The 19,513-nt window shown below is 34.2% G+C and overlaps 1 protein-coding gene across 4 annotated transcripts; it reads right to left on the bottom strand.

Moving 5' to 3' along the window:
* Positions 1 to 14,723: 14,723 nt before the first annotated feature.
* LOC114747629 (G-type lectin S-receptor-like serine/threonine-protein kinase At1g11300) lies at positions 14,724 to 19,220 on the bottom strand. 4 transcript variants are annotated; one of them, XM_028935988.1, is made up of 8 exons: positions 19,085 to 19,220; positions 17,907 to 18,992; positions 16,900 to 17,010; positions 16,502 to 16,656; positions 16,212 to 16,419; positions 15,651 to 15,888; positions 15,420 to 15,570; positions 14,724 to 15,312 (listed from the first exon to the last, which is right to left on the bottom strand). In XM_028935988.1, the coding sequence occupies exons 2-8, from the start codon at positions 18,979 to 18,981 to the stop codon at positions 15,001 to 15,003; spliced, it is 2,250 nt and encodes a 749-aa protein (XP_028791821.1). In that variant the 5' UTR covers positions 18,982 to 18,992; positions 19,085 to 19,220; the 3' UTR covers positions 14,724 to 15,000. The 4 variants fall into 4 exon arrangements, 3 of the variants coding, with proteins under 3 accessions (XP_028791821.1, XP_028791815.1, XP_028791830.1); XM_028935982.1 differs by having other exon boundaries at positions 17,907 to 19,220; XR_003740397.1 differs by having other exon boundaries at positions 15,302 to 15,312; positions 15,420 to 15,487; positions 17,907 to 19,220.
* Positions 19,221 to 19,513: the final 293 nt, after the last annotated feature.

Raw genomic sequence — 19,513 nt, 5'->3', positions numbered from 1 at the left:
ATTTTTTGTTTTTTAATAGTAGTACAAAGACAAGCCAAAGCTTGAAGAATCAACTCTAGAACATATATAGTTCTAGAACCCATGTAGGCACTCATAAGATAAAAGTAATCTAGTGAATAAAGGCTTTCAAGATGAAATGACATTTGTTTTCAATTACATTCTTATTTATTGTATTAATGTCAAAAACTACGTTAGATTCTTTTAGACACTTGTTAAATTCTAGACGTTAGTGGTTTTATTTTGAAAACTGACCAACCAAACCCTACACACTAGACACTAATATGCAACTCACACATACATATAAATAAAAAGACAAATTAATATTACATATTGCCACATATTTGGGACTAAATAATGCATATAAAAGTTGTCATAAATACCGAAGGCAGTAAGCATCGTGTGTATGTATTTGTCAATATAGGATACATCTTTCGGTCTATTAGTGACTGTAAAGTTTAGTAGCAGATAGAAACAGCCAACAAAATTAACATGAGTCGTGCATGGAAGGAAAAAAAACATCATTTGACAAGGCAATGTTTCTTTCCATATATGATTAAGAACATCAATTACCAGAAAAAAAGCTTTTAACGACAGTTAATAGTGGTTTTTCACAGAGGTTTTGAAGGCGATGTTGATACAGTCGATGTTGAAAAGTAAACAAAACATGGCAGTTGAGAACCATTGTGGAAAATCAAACCGCTGTGAAAAGTTAAAATTCCACGGCGATTACGTAAGAAACCGCTGTGGAAAGTTAGATTTCCACAGCAGTTACCCAAAAAACCGCCGTGGAAAGTTAACTTTACACGGTGGTTCCTTAAATGACTGCCGTGGAAAATGGTTTTAACGGCGGTTATTTTAATAACCGCTGTTAAAATTTTTTTCTTTTAAACTCTGCATGATTTTCTTTTTTACCACCTTACAGTTTACAGTTCCAAATAAATGTAGGCAGTGCAGAATATGCAGAACAAGACCATATGAACAAGTAATCAATTAGTTAGTTAATATATACATCAAGTATTGAAGTTTCTTTTACACAAAGCAAAAATAGAGAACCAAGAGAATTAAGGGGAGCCTAAGACCAAAGAACATGTATAGGAACCAAGAGAACCAGCATCTTGAAAGAAAAGTAACTACTTCTGTCTATACAATAGAAATAATGAACATGTATAGGAGGGAACCAAGAGAAAATATCTAACAATGAATTTTTTGGGAAGTGACCTAACTATTTGAAAGTTTTAATATTTTGTACCAATGTTGTTGACAAAGTGTCCCTCATCAAGTTGATGTCATCCATGGGATATGGCACAGTATTTTGAAATATCTGTTAATAAAAAATCACATAGTAAACTTAATAAAAAATGTGAAATGAGTTGAAGAATGTCATACAATGTAACTTATCTTTACCTCGTCTAATTTCTCAGTCACTCCTATCTCAATGATGTCATTCTTGTAGCAGCTGACATAATATCCACATTCAACATGTCTTTGTTGACAACGGTACTAAGAAAATGAAACATAAAATTGAATATTAGACATTATTGATTATAAACATTAACTTTGATTCATCTAAAAAGGTTTAAAAGTATATATTTAGTTCAAAATAATATACCTTTGGGAGAATCCATGTTAGTAGCTGTCTATTTTGTTTAATCACCATAACATTGAAACCATGAAAAGCTCTATCAACAGTATAAAAGAAAATGATATTAGAGCATGTTTTTATAAACTTCACACATAATAAATATATAAACATAAACTAACGTGTCGATGACATCTTTGGTTTCTTCGAATGGACTTCCACATAGTGAATCGAACCAGTAAACTTTGTTATCGAAAGGGGCACAAACAATTAGAGTCTAATGATAACTGCAAAAGACAAACCATGTTAATTATCATCCTACACATGCAACTTGTGTATCTCAGATATAATAATACACTTACCCTTCCACGTAAGGTACAAAATATATGGCTTTCTAGTCTGAGTCATTGTGGTCATCATGTAGATCGACCTCGCTTCCACAGTATTAAGCTCTTTCTGTACCCTTTGAAAACACATAAAACCATATGTTCCTTCAAGTCCTCTGTTCCGACAGATTTGAGTAAAATGCCTGTTGTTCAAATAAGAAACATTAGGACATACATAAAGCATAATATGAAATAAGAAAATGATATTGTAACTTACAAAATAGCAAGCTGCATGAAGACTATATCAAGCTCCTCAAAGTTGAGGAACTAAACGAGGTCCTTCTTGTCAATGGTGAAGTTGTATATTATATCTAAACCCACAATCCCAACGGCATCTTGAAAGTAATAGGCTTATCCATGTTTGGCATTACAGAATGAAGAACCTCCAAACTGGATTACATGAGCACAACATCACTAGGAAGAGGCAGGAGTACAAGATTTGATGATGTGCTCTTTATGGCCTTCTTCGCTGCCGCCTTCTTCACCATTGGCTTTGCAATAAGTCTCCTTGGCCACAAAATGAAATGTCTTTTAGCTTGGGCCAAGAGTTGAACCTCATCAGTAAGATTGGGCACTGGTGTATCGCCCTGGCCATGAACAATCCTCACTACTGTCACCCTTGCTTGATCGCTCGAAATTTTGTTGCCGTGAATCGTTGTGCCCATGAATGCTCGACCACTAGTGACATGAACAGGTGAATTTTCATAATCCACAAAGAGAGTACACGGCATCCTATTGTCTTCAACAGGGTTAGGGCTAGGGTCAGGGTTAGACACTGTCAGTTGCTGTGTCTGATTATTACTGCCTTTCCCGCTTTTTATCACAGGTGAACCCTGAAACATAATATGAAATTAGTTAAGGCACATTGAATAAGTTTAAATGGATCAAATGAACCCTTAGAAGATTTGAAAAGATGTGTGATTATTACCTAGGAAGGTTTAGATACTCGGGGCATCTGGGATCCGCTCGTGCCCATCATCATCAGAGCCTGTTGAAACTTGGCATCGAATTCATCATGTATCTTTGCATTTCTACCATATGTTGTTGACTGAGTTCAGCTCGAGCTTTCTCTGTTTCTTCCTGTAATCGTTAGTCGAGCTCCTCTTTAGATACCATGTTAGCAGAGGATGATCCAGTGCTTCTTTGTGAAGCAGAGCCAAAAAATTCTCTAATACCAATCCCTTTAGGTGTCCCTCTGACTCTGCCGGGATGGTTAGCCTTTCCAATGGCAGTGGCTAAGATATCCATCTGTCCTTGAGGGACGAATGTACCCTGAGATAATTGCTCCTCAAGTGTATCCTGTAACATTAAAGCAACAAATTTAATTTGAGATAATTGCAAAAAGCAATTAATGAAGCATAATTCTTAAATATTACTTACAATCCTCTCAGCAATAGCAACAGACTGTGGAGTAATGTATTGACCCTTTTTAATCCTTGCTGCCTTCCATTTTTCTTGGCTAGAAGGATGCTCAATGGATGGAATGTAGCCAGTAGGATTTGAAGCAGCAGCCATCTATGCATTCTTCATCCGTTCCTCCATCATACTTTTTTCCAACCAACCATACCCTGCACAAGGCATGGTATGTGGGTACACATTTTGCTCAGATATTTGTTTGTTTTTTTGACTAAATGCCTATGACAATGAAATAAATTCGACAAAGTTAGTCTAGTTAAATAAAATATGACCTGATTAAAAATTAAGTTTGAAGTAACCAAACCTGAAATGGAGGTTCTTCACGTTGCTTTACAAAACTCTCACATGCATTGTTACTAATAAAAGCATATCGTTCCTTAGGATGCTCACCCTTTCTTTTTTCACGAATATAATGTTTTGTAAGCGTGGATTTAAAATCTCTCCACCGTTCATGAAGTTGCTTAAATAGACGGTCTCTCATTTGCTCAGTGGCGGGAATATCAAATGTTAGCTGCAATACAATAGCATAGAGTTATAAAGTAAATAAGCAATTATAATTGAAACAAGTAGAGAAAATAATTCATAATGTACCAAGATATCCTCCCAAATGTTTTGCTTCAAATCTTTGTCCACCTTCTTCCAGCTAGGAATGTCAATCCCAATCTTACTGCGTGTGAGATAACCCACATAACTAATAAATTAAGCCCCAGTCTTTCCTATAGGCTTCAAATCATCATCAAACTCCGCTGTAATCCTCATAGACTGTGTGGTTTCATCACGTAAAGCCAAATGCCTCATACGGGTTGGCCCTCTACCCTTTCTCTGGCTAGTAAAAGAGCTATCATCACCAGAACCCTGTTGATCAGATCCGTGTATTTCCTGTTTGAAGAACAACGAATTAATAAATGTAAGAATAAGAAATATCAAGTTAATATAAAACATTATTAAGTATATTTAACAAAAAAAAATCAAATAATTCATTTAAGCCTTACAACGATTATCCTCCTAAATTCTTTCACAATGATCATCTCTAACAACATAGTCATCATCTACCAAATCTAATTCAACTGTTTTAGGTCGAGTAGTTGTGAAAAGCAAGGTTTCATTAAGATTAAACTCTAAGTCACCATCATCTCCACCAACTCCTTGCCTCTTACCTTGAAGCACGATAGACAATTTCTTTTTTGCTAGATTGGGAATGAAAAACACTTGTTTTGCTTGACTTGCCCAAATAAATGGCTCGTCTCCATATCCAAACCTCTCAAGATCGACCAAAACAAATCCAAATTCTTCATCCACTTGCACAGCATTACTATTAACCCGCTCACATTTGAAAACAGGAACTTTAAACTTGGTATAACTAACCTCCCATATCTCTTATATTATTCCACAATAGGACATTGCCGCCAACGTTAGGTTTCTGTCTTTAGAACTAACAAAATGCATAGCTTCTGCTACTACTATCACTCCACTATTTTGCATGGTACTCTTATCGTCTTGGGTTTTTGTATAAAATGAATAACCATTTATGTCATATCTGCCCCAACATAAAACCTCAAAAGAAGGCCCTATAGCTAGCCTCTGTATTGTCTCAGAAGGATTGCCATCTTTTAACACTTTTTGCTTGAACCACTCTGCAAATGACTTATTATGTTTATTAGCTAGTTTCATATAGTTCTTTCTTAGATTCAAGTTCTTTAGCATATTCTTATGAGCATTCAAGTAAGGCAAAACTTCATCCGTGTTGTTTAAAATGTATAGATGTGCCTGCATTATAACTTCTCTTGACATAGACCTCACTAAAACACCCCGTGTTCCCTTACTTCTCCCCTGATCATGTTGAGATTGAGGAAGACCAATTGCCTTTACCCTATCAAGATATGCATTACAAAACTCAACTGCCTCCTCAGCTACATATCTCTCAACAATTGATGCCTCAGGCCGATAAGGATTCTTAAAGTACCTTTTTAGGATTTTCATGTATGTCTCAAAAGGGTACATCCATCTTAAACACACAGAGCCACAAAGTCTTATCTTTCGCATAAGATGAGCTATCAAGTGGACATAATATCAAAAAATGATAGAGGAAAATGCATTTCCAATTGGGAGAGGATCACATAACCTTCATTTTCTAATTCATCCAACTCAACAAGATCAATGACTTTGCATTAAAAAACATACAAAGTTTGGTAATAGTATTTCTCACATCGGTTTTCATAATGCCTCGATTAGTAAGTGGAAGTAATTGTTACATCAACACGTGACAATCATGAGACTTCATTCCTCTTATCTTCAAATCTTTTATTGAAACAAGTTTGCTTAAAATAGAAGAATAACCTTGTGGCACCTTAATACTATTAACAAAACCACAGAAACTTTTTTTCTCTTCTTTTGATAATGTGTGCGCAGTTGGATGTAAATAAGCCATCTTACCATCTCTTTCTTGTGGGTGAAGGACATTTCTTATTCCAATTTCGACTAAGTCTCATCTTACATTGATTCCATCCTTAGTCTTTCTAGTTGTATGCAAAAGTGTACCAACAAAGCTCTCACACACATTCTTCTCCACATGCATCACATCTAGACTATGCCTCACATCAAGACTTTGCCAATATGGAAGATCAAAAAAGATAGATCTTTTTTTCCATATATTCCTCTTACTGGCAGTGTTCTTCTTCTTTTTACCAAAGACCACATTAATTCTCTCCACCCGCTGATGAACTTCTTCTCTAGTTAATAGTCTTGGAGCCATTTCATATTCTTATGAGCCATTAAATGACATTTTCAATCTATGGTAAGGGTGATACCAATTGAGAAACCTTCTGTGACCAAGGTATACCATCTTCCTGTCATGTTTAAGTTGTATATAGTGGGTGCCTTCTTCGCATATTGGACATGCTTTATGCCCCTTAACACTGTATCCTGACAAATTTTCATATGCCAGAAAGTCATTTATTGTGATGAAGATCATGTCATGTAAATTGAAGGTCTCTTATTTATATGCATCAAACACATCAACACCTTCCTCCCATAATTTCTTCAGATCCTCAATCAAAGGTGCCAAATACACATCAATATCGTTTCCTAACTGTTTTGGTCCTAAGATCATCAAAGATAGCATGATGTACTTTCTTTTCATACATAACTAAGGAGGCAAGTTGTAAATTATGAGGAGCACTGGCCAAGCACTGTGTGTACTACTAAGGTTACCATATGGATTAACTCTGTCCGTACAAAGTCCTAGCCGAAGGTTTCTTGGCTCACCACCAAATTGAGAAAATTTTTGATCTATTGTTTTCTATTGAGGAGAACTTGCTTGGTGACGAAGCTTTCCATCACATATTTTCTCATCGAAATGCTATATCAAGTTCTTTGCATCTGTGGCATTAGCAAATAGACGCTTAAATCCTGGTATTATTAGAAGATACCACAAAACCTTCAAAGGAGAACCTTTGGTCATCTCATTATAATCACCATCATCTTTCTTCACTTTGTATCTTGAAGTCCCACATTTAGAGAACTTATTCAACCTTTATAATCATTTTTGAATAATATGCAGTCATTAGGACCAGCATGTATCTTCTCATATTCCAAACCCATCAGACACAAAATTTTCTTTGCCTTGTACATTCGTTTCAGAGGTGAATTCCGTTTTGGAAGAATATCACTAAGCAGTTCAAGTAATTCCATGAAACTAACATCTGTCCAACTATTTCTTGCCTTCAAGTTCATTAGTTTCAACATGGTTGTCAACCTTATGTAATCATCTTTGCATCCTAGGTATAAAGGCATCTCTGCATCACTACACAAAGTTTCAAAAGTAGGAGAGAACTGTGCAGAGGATTCAGATCTTATATCACGAAACATATCTGAAATTCTATCACCAAAGTCTTCATTCACAACCTTCTTCTTTGCGGATAGTGTAGTCCTTCTAATTTCTCCATGTCATATCCAATCTGTATACCTTAAATTTATCCCATCATAGATAAGATGCTCTTTTATCTCAGAAATACTCCATCGACTATTGTTTAAACACTTGACACAAGGACAATAGTACAATCCATCTCTTTTACTAGGAGCATTTCTTTGAGCAAACTCAAGAAACCTTTCAACTCCATCCTCATATTCCTTGCTAATTCTCTTAGCTTTCATCCAACTACGATCCATTGTTCTACAGAGTCAATGAACATAGTTGTCAAGCTCAATTCTGATTCCTTACTTCAAATATTGAAATAATAAAATCATTAAATGTTAGTCAATAAATTAAAATTGCCTAACACTTAATTACAAAATTAAAGGGAATGTCTCTTTTTTTAAAAAAAAAAAATCAACAGAATTTCCTCTTAACAACTATGTACACATTAAACACCAAATTAGAAAAAAAAAACTCAAAATTTTTAATCTAAATTAAACTTTTCTCAACCCCTATTTATCTTATTAAATATATTATAATAAAAAAGTAAAATATATAATTATTTTTAAAAATTATATGAAGTAATTTCTTAAAAATTAGTATATATAGCGAATGAACGAAATGTTAATACATAAGAAATCAAACAAACATATATAAGTTTTGTGAAATAGTTAAACAAAAATTATTTTAATCAACAAAAAAACTATTCTTCATAACATATTTCAACATGATAAATTTGAAGAAATATAACAAATAAAACAAAAATACAAATTCAATTTCAAACCAATTCAATGAATAAAGATTCTTAAAACTAAAACTTCTGAATTCAAAACGGGAACACAAATGATATATATTTGCAATGAAATTTTAAACAACACTTTACCATCAATCAAAGTTCATAACGAAAAAAAATCACAAATACTAAACAGATTATTTATTACTAAATTCTCAAATTTATTACAAAAAACTACCAAAAATTCGAAATAAATATCAAAAAATTATTAAAAAAATCAAAAACTTCAAAACTAATCAACTTCAAACATTTAAACATATTTCTAATATAGTATATAGGAAGGAATTGAGGTTTTTTCACACCAAATGCCCACCAATCAATAGTTCAAGCACATAAAAAACGCAAAATCAACAATACAAGCCAACCACAATGTAAAACTAACAAACCCATTTGAAATACAATTGATTTTTATGGTACAAACATTCAAGAAACCAAGAAAAATTGAAAAGAATGAAAGAAGAGGATACTCACAGAGTAGAGATGATTCAAGTACGAAAATAGGGGTATTCAAACGGCGGCGAATAGCAACAAGGCACCACAAGCTAAATGGAGGAGTTTAAACCACGGGGGAGTGGGGGGAATGGCCGATAACGGAAGTCTTTTGGTGGTGGGAGAGGGGGGACCATGGTGCAACTGAAACGAAAGTGAAAATGAGAGAAATTGAATGCACCGTGTAGGGTTAATTTAAAATTTTCCACAGCGATTATTAAGAAAACCACCGTAGAAAGTATTTTTAATAGCGGTTATTTAAATAACCGCGATTAAAAATTCTTTCCAGGACAGTTTTCTTAATAACCGTCGTGAAAAATCATGACTTAATCAACTTATTTACAAAAATACTACCGTCTTTTTTTTTCACGTCGTTTTTCTGATTAACCGCCTTTATTTGGCAACATTAAAAGTCTTTTTTCTAGTAGGCATGATCACCACAACTTTATCAATTTATTTTGTAATACTCATTACTCTAAATCAAGCATCAAGCATACAATTTAACCAAATACAGGAAAATAAGTAAGAATTATCAGTGAGCTCCATTACCAATAACGGTCCTTATTCAATACTCATCACAGCAATGAGCAATCATCAATGTAATGTAATCTAAACTATTCAAAATATGTATGAATTATTCATATTTAAAAAATTTTAATACGTAATTTTTTTATGACAAATTTATTTTTTGAAGAAGTGTGAATTATAAGATTATTTTTATTTTAAATTATTTATCTATTAAAATAAAAATGTAATTAAAATATATGAAAATATTAAATTTAATATGAACTATCCAAAATTATTCTGAATTATCTTAATTAAGATAGCACCCCATGCTTATTATTATGATGAATATAGAATGTATTCCATTAGCGGTAACAGAACTTACAATCATATACACAACCCAGGTTTAATTTCTGCCCTAGAAGACCTATATTCACAATTCAATTAGAAAGAAATTGTAATAGATGGGACTTAGCTTTTACTATAGTGACCTCAAAACACTAAGCCACCAAGTAATGAATAACTCACAATTTACAAAAAGACAAGCTTTCAAACCAACAAATTAAACAAATGACAATATTACTCCCTCACTACTTCAACCTGCTCGATCCCTTCTTCCGTACCTGCATTGAGAAGAAGACTGCTTGGTAGCTTTTTGAATGCATTTGTCCACTTATGCAGTAGACAACAACATAGGGCTACTAGATGATCCTGTAAGCATAGCACAACTAGCTAGTAGACACTTTTCTTTTACAATCAATTACGATGTTGTACTATTAAATGACAATCAATTCATACTGATTATCACATCAGTCCCATTTAAGGGCAAGCAAATTAGATCAATTATAGTTTATGATTTACAAACATAAGGGTAGGATACAAATAGGCCTGGGCTGTCCTAACAAACATGCTCGTAGGGATAGATACATTCATGTCTTAGGACAACACATACACAAACTTTAATCTTCGGGCACAATCAATAAATACAAATAAGTGGGCAGCACCAGAATCAAACAGGGATCAAGAACATTTGAGTCCCTCAATGATTCATATAAATTGCTAGCCTGACATTTCAATCAACTAACCCTTCAGAGAGAGAGAGATCAAAAACATTTGATTCCCATCAATTCTTAAGTCTCCTTTTTTCTATACACTCCTTTTCTATCTTCTTTTCTTTTTTTCCCCTTTTGAATTATTCTTTTTCTTATTCCTTCATAAAATAGATAAATATCAATCATTTTTATTGTATTTTGTAAATTTCAAACAGGCTTTTTTAGAAAATAGAGATTGTTTTTGGAAGCCAGAGCTTTCTTATTCCTATTCCCTTTATTATTTTCTTTTGGTTTTTTTTCCCAAAATTCCTTTCATTATTATTTTCACTTGATATCTAACCAACTATATTGAACATTTTTTATTTAAATTAGGAAACTTCAAATTTTTAAATGATATCAATATCTCCTTTCATAGTAGCCAATATACTATGACATGGATAAGTTCAACACTTTATACTCAAGAAAAACTAATTTACACTCCATATATGAGTATGATAATTTTTAAAAGAATAATTTTAAGTTATACCCCTATTTTAAGAGAATAATTTTAAGTTTTACCTCTGAGGCTATTGTGAGAAATAATTAATAATTTAAAATTAGGATAAGGTCCATCTCAGATGTTTTCGTTTAGGAGCCGTGAGTATCTTTTTTTTATTTTTGGAGAAGTGTTGCCCCAAAAAAACATAACAATGTCAGCTCACCCATTAGCAAAGTTAATTTTGATTGTTAGTTGAGTCAATTATGCTGAGGTGGCTCTGATATGTAGGACATCATGTCACATAATACTTCGCCTATTAGGCCATATAGGCATCATCATCTTCCCTTCTCTCTTTCACCCGTACACTCCCAACCCCACCCCCTGCTTCCAAAACCTTTCCTTCACTCCTTCATCTACTCCCTTCCCTCTCACACTAGATGTCACCTTCTAGTCTTGATATTATATTCATGAACATCATGAGAAATTGATCCCCAAACTTTTATCCTTCACATTCTTCTTACCTGAAAAAATACCACCCTTATCTCCGCCATCAAAATTACCACCTCGATTCTGTTTATGATCAGTTGAGGAGCCAGAAAAACAATCATCATCACTGTTTTTCTTGAAGACTCAAATCTAAAATAGATTGGCTTGCTTCAGCTTCTTTCTCGAAGATATTGTTGGGTCATGAGAGAGATTCCTTCTCTTAATGTCCATGCTGCCGCTACAATATTTCGGTAACAATATCTTTAAAATGAAAACAAGTTTGAAAAGGGATCTCGCTCATGACCTTGTAGTGGCATGATACTACGAGGCAATGCTGGAGCGAGTCAAAGACCATACCGGGAAGCAAGAAAGGGTCAATGGCGAGCATTTAGGAGATGCTAGGAGGACCGTCAGTGTTGCAATTGGCGAGGCGAGTAGGGATGCTGATCGATGGGGAAGCTGATGAGGATGGACACTGCATTGGAAGTGATGAAGAAAGTACTGATGGAGGTATTGGAGAGAGCCAATGAGCTGCGAGTCTCAATGGTTAGGAAGGTGGTAGCAATTCTGAGGCCATCGCAGATGATGCAATTTCTGGCAAGGACGTCTCAATTTCAGCTTTACGTAGGGAGTTTTAGAACGCAGTTGAACTCGCAGTTCAGAGAGGGTTAATCTTCTTCACTCTAGTAATTCAACACTGTCGACACATCTAGTGTGAGAGGAAAGGTCAAAGCGAGAGAGGAGGTAGAAGGCGTGAGAGGGAAGACAGTAGATGAAACGGTAAAGGAAAGGTTTCAGAAGTAAGGGTGGGTTTGGAAGTGAAGGGGAAGATTGATGTAAAACAAGGAGAGAGAATAAGAAAGAGAAGACATCTAAGGAAAGAAAGAAGAGGCAGAAGGAGAAAATAGAACAGGGAAAGAAAGAGTCAGGAGAGGAAAAGAGAAAGAACAATAACTGTCGATCTGATTTAATGATTCAGGTTTGCCATAAGATGAAAATCCTAGATCTAATTATACTAAAATAATAATAAAATAATAATAACAATAATAATAATAACTAGCCCTAATAATTAAAATACTAAAATACTAATAAATCTAAATAAATCCTAAAATAATAATAAATCCAAATAACTCAGATATCCTAGAAATACAATAAAATCATATTCTTTTCAAATCCCATCATTTCTCCCCCGCTTGAAGAACTTGGTTCCAGACAAGTTACAAGTGATGCTCAAAGCTAGGGAGGGAAGGACGGGACAAAACTTTGACATGATGCTTCATTCTGAAAATCCTTTCCAATAGGCGAGGCACCAAGAAAGAAAACCTTAGCAAAAGTGAGTAGCTAGATCTTAGAGAACATTTGGAAAACCTTTCCAACAGATAAGATATTGTTGAAAAAATTTGTTCAGCAATGGGACAACCTTGGGAGGTGCAACTTTCAAATAGGGTGGCATTGTAGAATGATTAAGCTGATTCTTATTGGCCATCGTCTAAGAATAGTTTACTTGCACTTGTGCTAATTGAACAACATGAGTTGTGGGCACTACTTCAATTGGCTTTACAATATCGTCTTTTGTGTTTAATAAAGGATCTTTGACCTCTATTAGTTTGGTTACTTGAAGAGACTCTTCTGCTTTATTCTTTGAATTGTTGATGAGTTTCATAAGCTTATCAATACTCTTATTAACTCGTTTTTCAAGCTTATCAAGTGCATAATCATATGATTGCTTCCAGCAATCAAGTTTTGCTTTCAAATTGTTCTATTCAAACCTTACAATCATGTGGTCGTTACATGACATGCTCATAACAATAGTATTGAGCAATGTGATCATTATAATCAGTATGGTAGTGCACCCAGTTGGCATACTAATGATGGTAAGCAGTGTATTTAGTACAGTCATGATCAATGCCCTTATATGAGGTGTCACATGCATAATGACACTTCCTATAAAGGTATTCTCCATAACTTATACGTAGAATTAAGGAGCATTACAACTCTCCTTTTCTCTCTCTCTTTTCTTCTCTCTTTTTTTTAACATTTTTATCTCTTTCTTTTCAACTAAATACAAGAAATAAATATTAATAAAAATTGAAAAATAAAAATACCCAAAGTCCACAATTGCAGAGGCAGCCAAAAAATGGGTCACTAGTGCAAATTTTGCCAACATGGGGTCCAAAGTGAATTTTTCTCAAACAAAACTAGGGTCAAGAGTGTAATTTTTGCGAAGACATTGGTCACAAAATGTAATTTTTGCTAAAATATAATTCTGGACATTGCAATCCTCGTTGGCGCGCGAAATCCACTTGCAGAAGAATGGAGTGGTGCGTGGCAGCTTCTTTCGTCATGAAACTTGATGATTTGGCTGAGTTCCTCAAGCCACTTCTAGTAGAGACGCTTTCTTGATGATCAGATTACATGAAGGTGGTGAACGAGGATAGAGAGCGACAGTGACAGATATGGAGGAGTTTGAAGGGAGGACATGTTTGGTGGTTCAGAAAAAAAATTTAGGCACATAAAAGAAGATTACAACTAGACTCTGATACCAAATTGATGTAAAACAAGGAAAAAGAATGAGAAAGAGAAGAGGTTTGAGGAAGGGGGAAGGCACAGAAGGAGAAAATAGGACAGGGAAAGAAAAGTCGGGGGAGGAAAGAAGAAAGAACGATAATTGTCCATCTGATTCAATGATTCAAGTCTTCCATAGAATGAAAACCCTATAGCTAATTACACTAAAACAATAATAAAAATAAAAAATAATAATAACAACTAGCCCTAATAACAAAAATACAAAAATACTAATAAATATTCTAAATGAACCCTAAAATCATAATAAATCTAAATAACTCAGATATCTTAGAAATATAGTAAAATTATATTTCTTTCAATATCTCATCAAAGATAATGATGCTTACGTCGCGTAATAGGTGGAGTATTATGTGGCATGATATCCTACATGTCAAAGCCATCTTAGAATAATAGAGTCAACTAATAGTCTAAATTGACTCTGCCAACGAGTGAGGTGACGTTGCTATGTTTTGGTAACTTGCAAGACAATATTGCTATAAAAAAAAACTTCCAGATACCCACAACTTCTGAGCAAAAACTTTGAGGATAAAATTGGACCTTGTTCCTTAAAAATTTGACTATCATTTGTTTCTTATCAATAGGCCCAAAGGCAGTATTTGTGATCAAATATAATTCACCCATAAACATAGAGAGCTTTCAAAAGGCACAAGTTGTTTCAGGGAGCTAGCTCATTTTTCTTACAAATGAATCTTCCGTCTAATATCAGACAATTTGTTTTTGTAATATGAATATATATGGAAAATTGCAGAATGGTTGCTACATGTACATGTATTCAGAAAGTTTAAATCCTAACCAAAGATATCATCAAAAAGGTCCAATCAAAGAAAAATAATCTATATATTGTATTCTCCTTTAATAACTTCCCATCAAAATGTGATTTCCTTACTATGGCTTTTTCTATGTAATAAAACTTGCATACTCATTACTAATAAACAGTTTTTCCAAACTCATCTGAAAGCAATATGGCAGCTATATCCTACACAATTTAAGTTACTTAGGCGCATTTTAATCAGCACTTTGCCGGGATTAAGAAGCATCTAATTGTCAAAGGTGTATGAATAGAGAGATAATGATGGTAACTAACACATCATCACATCTTGCGTTTATTTACATAATGCATTCAAACGAGGGAACATGAATGACTATAAATAATCATTCAATACAGAAAATATATTAAAGTTTTTGGATAGCTAAGGTACATAGATTTCTTGGAGAAGAAAAGTTTAAAGTTTCCTTCTTGAGCTCAAAGTATGTATCAAATGAGTAAACATATTTTACATCTTTCACATGAAACAGAAACATCACAAATCCCTAATCTCTATCTTCCTTCAAATTTTGAGAACGTTAAACTATTGATGGAACCAAACTCATCATTATCATAAGTTTGCCTTGTAGTGTAGGGCATGGTTTGTCTGAGGATGAATGCTGGTTGGCTTGGAGGAGGAATATCCATATTCTCACTTTGAAGCATTGACATGACAGATGCCATAGTAGGTCTATCTTTTGCAAGTTCTTGTACACATAGAAGACCTATATGCATGCACCTCAATATATCCTTATGAAAGCTTGGATCATATATATGTGGATCTATCAGAGGTGTAATATTGGCATCCATCCATAATTTCCATGCCTACAAATTAAGAAGAAAAATTGTTAGGGGTTCAACTTTAATTAATTTGATGTTACATTCAATAGCACTAGGCATTTTAGTGTTTTTCCAAGAAAGAAGAGGCTTACCAATCCTAAAAGTGTAAAAGATTCTGCATCTTCATTGAAACTAGTGTTTTTCCTTCCACTAATAATTTCTAGTAACAGAACACCAAAGCTAAAAACATCAGATTTCTCTGAATAGAGTCCTTCGGTTGCATATTCAGGAGAAATGTAGCCACTACAATTAAACACTACACTTTTGAGCTCTCAATATGCTATTAATTTTGTTATAACATGAAAGAAAAATGGAGCACTTACTATGTTCCGACAATTCTTTCAGTATTTGCATGATCAGCATTGCCTCCATAAAGTTTAGCCATTCCAAAATCTGATATTTTTGGATTCATCTCTTCATCTAATAATATGTTACTTGCCTTCAAATCTCTATGTATAATTTTTAATCTTGAATCTCTGTGAAGATAAAGCAATCCTCTAGCTATTCCCTCAATTATGTTGAAGCGCTTTCCCCAATAAAATTTTTTTTGGTGCTTTAGATCTGCAAAACATTGTTTTAGGAAACATATGATGAAGGCAAAAGTTTGTAACAAGACTTTTCACTCACTTCCTACAATGTGATAGTAAATGATGGTAGTAGTTAGCATGCTAGCTGACCATTATATGTTTGTGACTTATTAACTACTTGTACCTTAACTATTACTCTACAAGACACATATGTACTTAGAAACAAGGGAAGCGCTTCTAGAAACGTCAACAAAGTAATAACATCTTGTAAAATGAGTTGAAGTTCTAAACTCGTGTTTCTTTAGACATTGAAACATTCAATTTATTCATAATTAAGCATGGAAGATGTGCACTAACCGAAGATATATAAATCCAAACTTTTGTTTGGCATGTATTCATAAACCAATATTTGTTCTTCTTCAACGCAACAGCCAAGAAGTTTAACAAGGTTTCGGTGTTGAAGCCCAGAAATCAACTCCACTTCATTTATAAATTCTTCCATACCCTGTCTAGACAATTTTGATAGTCTTTTTACAGCTATTTCCTTCCCATCTTCCAACTTTCCCTGAAATAAAATGATTATAAAAAGCTAATTTCTTATGAACTGAAGCATGATAATAAATTTTAAATAGAAGAATGAAAATAACCTTGTAAACTGGACCGAACCCACCCTGTCCAAGTTTATTTGCTATGTCAAAGTTGCTTGTTGCAGTAGCTAGCTTTGTATAATCAAACAATAATAGCTCTGGAATATGGACTTGCTTCAAAGCCATAATCCTAGTGTCATGAGTCTGCATTTCTCCTGTGTTTAACACGTTTTTTCCATTTCACTTCCTCAAAAAAAGTATATTGTTAATATAATACCAGGTTCTTAGAGAATGAGTTAACTACATGAAGTTGTCGCATATTCTCTGTCAAAATGATGAAACACAAATGTTTGAGAATTTGTCTAAGATTATATAATTAAGATTGAATCCCATCAAAATAATTTAAAACAAAATCACTGAACCCTTGAATCAACTTTTAAGGTAAAGCTGAAAATAACCTTTTCTCTTTGAGCGTTTTTTCCACAAGAAATATGCAGATGCAGTAATGAGAATTGTTCCTACCAAAACTGATATTATAATAGGTGTCGTCATTTTCTTCCTGCCCGTGCCTGTTTCAAAGAAAAGAACAACGTTCAGAGAGCTTTCATTTTCTGACAATAAGTTCAAAAGATGCCAAATACATTGTCATCCGATCCAAAGACGTTAAAAAGTATAATAAAGTAAAATAAAGCTCCCCAAGTTTTTATCATAATATTAAATCGTTTAGCAATAGGCGCCACACTACTTGATCCTTGAAAGAAAATTGCCCCACACACATTTAATAAGAACTTAAGATCAATATAGATTGAAAATAAACAATGAAGTAACATCGTTCCCAAGGATATATAATATGACATACTACCTTCGATTTCTAATATAAAACCCAATTGATTAATTTAGGAAGATTAATGAAGTTACTACATTATTTAATTATAACTCATGGTACATTATCTCTCTAAAATACCTATGTATATTATTAAGCTATATATCAATTTATAAGTAAGGTAAATTAATTTTAAAAAAAATTATAGATATAAATACTTATGTCCGTTTGGTATGAGGGAAATGGAAAGGATAGGAGGAGAGGAAAATTTTCAATGAGCTTGATTTAAAAAATTAAAGAAGAGAGGTTTTAAAATTTTAATAAAAAAATATGTGAGATAAAAGAGCAATAAAAATTAATTAAACCATGCTTTTTCAATTTTATAAATCAAGCTCATTAAAAATTTTCTTCTCCTCACCTCCCCTCCATTTACCTCATACCAACATAGGGTAAAGTAATTTTAGCAATTTTCTTAATCTTTCCTAATTAATTAATCAACTGAGCCTTAATAATATTAAGGAGAGGATGTAGTAATATGTAAGCAGTCAAATAGCAATATAGATCATGGTCAGATGAAGTTTAAAGTCGTGCCAGATCTTACAGGAGTGTACTTTAGAGGTTTCTTGAAATAAAAATACATACCTAGTTCTGAGTAGGCTAAACGTATGTAAATGTCGAGTCCTCCATATGAGAAGCTTTGTATGTCAACTAAGTCTGCAGTCCAAATCATACAGCCAAGGTTTCTTTCAAGGGCATAAGCTTTACAAGAGCAATTCTTGAGGCATGAAGTTTGACAATCTGCAGCATCCGCATCATAAGTAGCTGACACCTGAGCATCATCTGGAACTTTCACTTTCTCCACCATAAAAAACCCATCTATTTTGCCAGCTTGAGAATCATTTGTGCTTCTTTCACACTGAAGTGCTACTCTTCTCACACACCCACTGGTCCAATTCTGCCTTCCCCATTCTTCTTTGTTCTTTGGTTCAAAGCCTCTCAGGCAGCTACAGATTGGGGAGCTCTGCGAATTGCAAATCCCAAATTGGCCACATTTGCCATAAGCATCACACTGTGAAGATCCTAATGACCTCAAAAGTTCCCATGTATGTGTCTGGGGATTCCAACGTCTTCGCTCTAATTTACCTTGAGGAACCAAAGTATAAGCCCAGATAACATTGTATATATAAAAAGATAATCTAGAACTGTCTTCATCTTCTTCCATCCGAATCCCATTTTGGTTGTTAGTTGAAATTACCCTAGTTATCCCAAGAAAGTCTAAGCCATTCCAAGGACCACTGCGCCATCTAGGACGAGTTCCTTCCCTCAGGAATATTTCAGTCACGTTACGGATTTCAAGAGCACAAGAAAATATTCCATCAGATGGATCAGATGGACTTTTCCATGATGTAATTTTCACTTTCTTGCCTGTTTTTCTGTAAGCAATCAATTTCATGCCTTGTAATAATGTATTACTAGGATGTAGGAAGCTCTGCCACCTATATGCCCCTGAACTTCCATCTGCAAGGACGAGGTTGCCAGAATCTAAGAGTTGAGCACTGGAATTTGATGCAATATGGGAGACATTTGTTGACCAAACAACCTGCTTTTGCCCATCCAAAACGACAAGATTGCCATTTTCTGATATTGTGAGAATCCCAGAAGAATCTGATATTGGGTTGTTTTTGTTAGCAACCCAAACAATAGAGGATTTGGTCATGTACCAAATTCCTACGTAACGATTGGTGGAATTTTGAGGACTGAAGAATCCCAGCGTGAACATGTTATTCCTTGAGCTCACTGTTTCAGGTTCTTGGATCAACAGAGAAGATGTAATGGAATCCAAGGCACAGACCATAAGAGTAGAAGAGAACGAAAATATAAGGAATAAAGCAAGTAAAAACCAAGCTTTTTTATCGAATCTCATGAAGAACATGATTATTATCGAAAATTAAGGAAGAAAATGGGTTTCGGAGTGCTGTGAGGGATGATAGCCCATATAATATAGTCTTTACTCTTTAGAGCTATTTAGTTTTACTTAGACTGTGATTCTAATGGAGGACGAAAAAATATCAGCAAAAATTCGGAATTTTCGCCGGTCTTCTAAGACGGCTGCTGAACCACTTTTTCGTCGCATTGTACAATTATTCAATCTTCTCATTAATCGGTCCTCAATCCTACAACAAGTTGCAAACTACAGAACTTTGACGAATACCTTGGCAGTGCTGTGATTTTCTCAAATTTGGCTGCTC

This window comes from Neltuma alba, unplaced genomic scaffold (genome assembly GCF_004799145.2).
Source record: "Neltuma alba isolate B1F8T4 unplaced genomic scaffold, ASM479914v2 tig00000901_pilon, whole genome shotgun sequence".
NCBI lineage: Eukaryota > Viridiplantae > Streptophyta > Magnoliopsida > Fabales > Fabaceae > Neltuma > Neltuma alba.
This window is presented reverse-complemented; position numbering and strand designations above follow the sequence as displayed.